Genomic DNA, 3,868 nt, shown 5'->3' with positions numbered 1-3,868 from the left:
ACCGAACTGGCATCGAAAACACAACGAAGAAGTTCTGAAAAACAGACACATTCCCTCAAGAATAATGGAAACAGGCTCGTCACAGACACGATTGACTTTAACCAGAGAGTTATTGAGAAGTTTGCCAACTTTAAAAATGGGGTCTACTCTGTCAAACACCCATGTAACATGTGCTGCATCTCTTTCTGACTCTATTCTGCTCTGAACCTCTTTCATGTGAGGGTGAAACTCTTTTATTTTGCAAACCTCTGAAACCCAACCCAATGTTTCTTAAAGCTACTCTGAACCTCTCATGCCCAAAGTTACAGTGTGTTGATAGTTGTTATTGGACATGTTTTCTTGAAATAAAGCTTAGTTTTTTTACAATATTCTACTCAAAACCTCTTTTCTTCTCATTGTTGAGTGCTATTTAAACCGCCGCTCGTCCCGTCCCCAATTTCACCAGCCGCCACTGATTACAATGTAAATAATGTACCTGTGTGGCTTTAATTCAGTCAAAGTGCCTTAATGTGTTGGCTATACATGAACACATACTGCTGAATTTAAGACAAAGAAGCCGACATGCCATTGAGCATCATACTGAAACGTAATATTCTACCCATAGAATTACTCCTATTGACTTAATTAAAAAACACTAAATTCATAAAACCAATACAAATTAAATAAGGAATGACATTCAAAGTGTATCTTTCTGACACAAACCTGAAAATAATTCACACCAACAAGATATAATATAAATAGATTATGTCCACGAAATACTAAGTGATGAGTCCGGTTTTGAAGGACAAAAGGCAAATGTGTAATACATTTCAGGTATAAAATAACAGAGTGAAAGGCAATGCACTCAAAACTTTAGCTTCAGTAACCACAAAAGAACTGTAGAGGAAAAAACACACTGCAGCAGACAAACACATTTTAACAGGACTCGAGTAACAAGTCAAACGATAGAGACAAATAAATTACTTAGAAAGGTTCCTACCTCTACAGCCGGCTCTAAATCATCAAACGGGTCAGCGAAGTCTGAAGGACTTTTCCTCAGGGTCTGATCAGCAGGCAGTGTGTTGTCATTGTAAGAACTCACGAACTTAAAGTCACTGGTTCGAGAACCTGTTGTCAGGTACGCGTCATAATTGTAGGCGCTGCGTAAAGTTCCTGTGCCGTCAACGTCTGCGTAATTAGGAGGGAGATACGCGCTGGGGATGGCAACTGCTCCATCAAACAACAGTCTGGGCTTTCTCCTGCGACAGAACCTCACACCCAGGATGATGATAATGAAGGTCAGAAAAAAGGTGGACACGGACACCAGCGCGATGATCAGATAAGAGGTCAGTTTGGAGTTCTTCTCGTCATAAGAAATATCCTTCAGTTCTGGCACCTCAGCCAAGTTATCAGAAATAAGTAAATACATGGAGCAGGTGGCAGAGAGAGAGGGCTGTCCGTTATCCTTCACCGACACAATGAGGTTCTGTTTCATGCTGTCAGACTCAGAAATGTCCCGCTGGGTCCTGATCTCTCCGCTGTGGAGACCGATAGTGAAAAGACCCGGATCAGTGGATTTGACTATATGATAGGACAGCCAGGCGTTCTGCCCGGAGTCCGCGTCCACCGCGATCACTTTGGACACCAGAGAGCCTCCGTGTGCAGCTTTGGGGACCAGCTCGGTCATGAAGGAGTTGCCCTCCGGGGCGGGGTACAGTATCTGAGGAGAGTTGTCATTCACATCCGATACGAACACACTGACGGTCACGTTGCTGCTGAGCGGAGGAGAACCGTTGTCTCTGGCCATCACGTGCACTTTAAAACTCCTGAACTGTTCATAATCAAACGACCTCACAGCGTGCATCACCCCCGTGTCTCCGTTAACGGAGAGATAGGAGGACACCGGGGCGCCGTTCACCTCCCCAGGTAACAGAGAATAAACCACGGTACCGTTTTGTCTCCAGTCGGGGTCTCGAGCGGTAACGGAACATAAAGTGGAGCCAGGTTTGTTATTTTCAGTCACATAAGCGCTGTAGGACTGTTCCTCAAACACAGGTGGGTTGTCGTTGATGTCTGCTACAGACAGCTGGACAGTTTTAGAGGAGGACAGAGGTGGAGAGCCCTCGTCAGTGGCAGTGATTGTAATGTTGTAATCAGACTCTAGTTCACGGTCCAGTTGTCCTGTGGTCACCAGAGAATAATAGTTTTTAATAGAAGGAACCAACTTAAAAGGGACGTGTTGCTGAATGGAGCAGCGGACCTGTCTGTTAGCCTCAGAGTCTCTATCCTGCACGTTGATGATGCCCACCTCTGTACCAGGTGACACGTTCTCAGGTATCGGGCTAGTCAGTGATTTCAGATATATAACAGGAGCGTTATCATTTATATCAGTAACATCTATTATAACTTGTGCGTAAGAGGTTAGTCCTAAACCATCTTTAGCTTTCACACTCATTTCAAAAGAACTCCTTTCTTCAAAGTCAATCACGCCAGTTACTTTAATTTCTCCAGTTTTAGGATCAATAGAAAATACATTGACATCGTCATCAGAAACGTGGCCAAAGTGATATGTAACGTCTCCATTTACTCCTTCATCTGCGTCATTCGCACTAACAATAATCACGATGGTACCTGCAGGAGAGTTTTCAGGCAGACGTGCTTTATAAGCGGCCTGGCTAAACACTGGGGCGTTATCATTAGCATCCAGTACAGTGACGTGTATGACGACAGTACCGGATCTCTGAGGAGAGCCTCCATCGAAAGCTGTGAGAAGCAAATTAATCTCTTTTTGTTTCTCTCGATCAAGCTTGTTCTCCAGTACGAGTTCAACCTTGTTGCTGTCAACAGCGAGAATAAAGTTATTGTTCTTTTGCAGGTTGTATCTTTGAACAGCATGTTGACCTATATCTGCGTCATGGGCCTGGTCGATAGAGAAACGGGTTCCTTTTTCAGCGGACTCCCGTATTTCCATTTCAATCAAATTATCATTAAATGTTGGTGAGTTGTCGTTTACATCTTGAATATGAAGACTTACGCGATGAAGCTCCAGAGGATTTTCTAACACCAGATCTACTTTCACGACACAAGAAGGTTTCTTTCCACAAAGACTTTCTCGGTCCGTTCTCTCCGATGTGATCAAATCTCCGGTGCTCAGATTAATATCACAGTGCCGTTTACGAGTCCCCTCAAAATCAACACGGGCCTTTCGGGAAGATAAAGTCCTCAGATCGAGACCGAGATCTTTAGCTATATTTCCAATAACAGACTCGCGTTTCATCTCTTCTGGAATAGAATAACTCAGGTCTCCATTAACGAGGTGCAGCGCTACAATGAAGGAAGCGATGCGGAGAACCAGACGAAGCCACGAATATCCTTTGTCTCCCATATTGACAAAATAAGGCGCATTCAGCTTCTTTGCTGAAGTGAAATGGTTAATAAATCCCAAAAGAGTCAATAATCCCAAACTCCGCACCAGTGTTCATAAAAATATGTCCACGATTGAACAAATTCTCTCGGAAAAATACAACTGCATGAGATCTACTCCGTCCTAGTGGGTGGAGTGGTGTGTGCGTGTTTATAGTCTGTAAACCAACAGCGACACCATGAGTCACGTGTTATCTTCACAGTTTTATGATTGAATATGGCCATTTCCTTATGTCCTCAATATCTTACTATGAAGACAACTTAAATGTCACTAACAGTCCAACGTCAATCATTTCACCTACCGTAAAACAGAGAGGCAAGGTTCAGCACCATGGACAGTGGTGGAAAATACTCTGATCCTTTACGAGAAAGGTTAACTTAATATGAACAAATAAATATACTCCATAAGTTAAAGTCCTCCATATTTCGTCGTAAAAGTGCTGAACTATTATCATTAAAAATATAT

The 3,868-nt window shown here is 43.1% G+C and overlaps 1 protein-coding gene across 1 annotated transcript; it reads right to left on the bottom strand.

Annotated features, from left to right (window-relative positions):
• Positions 1-937: 937 nt before the first annotated feature.
• Positions 938-3,364, bottom strand: LOC130209300 (protocadherin beta-15-like). The gene has a single exon (XM_056438862.1). It carries the CDS (start codon positions 3,362-3,364, stop codon positions 938-940), a length of 2,427 nt encoding a protein of 808 aa, XP_056294837.1.
• Positions 3,365-3,868: the final 504 nt, after the last annotated feature.

Source organism: Pseudoliparis swirei, chromosome 19, assembly GCF_029220125.1.
Source record: "Pseudoliparis swirei isolate HS2019 ecotype Mariana Trench chromosome 19, NWPU_hadal_v1, whole genome shotgun sequence".
In the NCBI taxonomy this organism is placed as follows: domain Eukaryota; kingdom Metazoa; phylum Chordata; class Actinopteri; order Perciformes; family Liparidae; genus Pseudoliparis; species Pseudoliparis swirei.
The sequence above is the reverse complement of the archived record's forward strand: the minus strand, read 5'-3'. Positions and strand labels throughout refer to the sequence as shown.

Bases quoted from the DNA above. Each gene is read 5' to 3' on its own strand.
- LOC130209300 (XM_056438862.1), bottom strand. From the start codon at position 3,364: ATGGGAGACAAAGGATATTCGTGGCTTCGTCTGGTTCTCCGCATCGCT.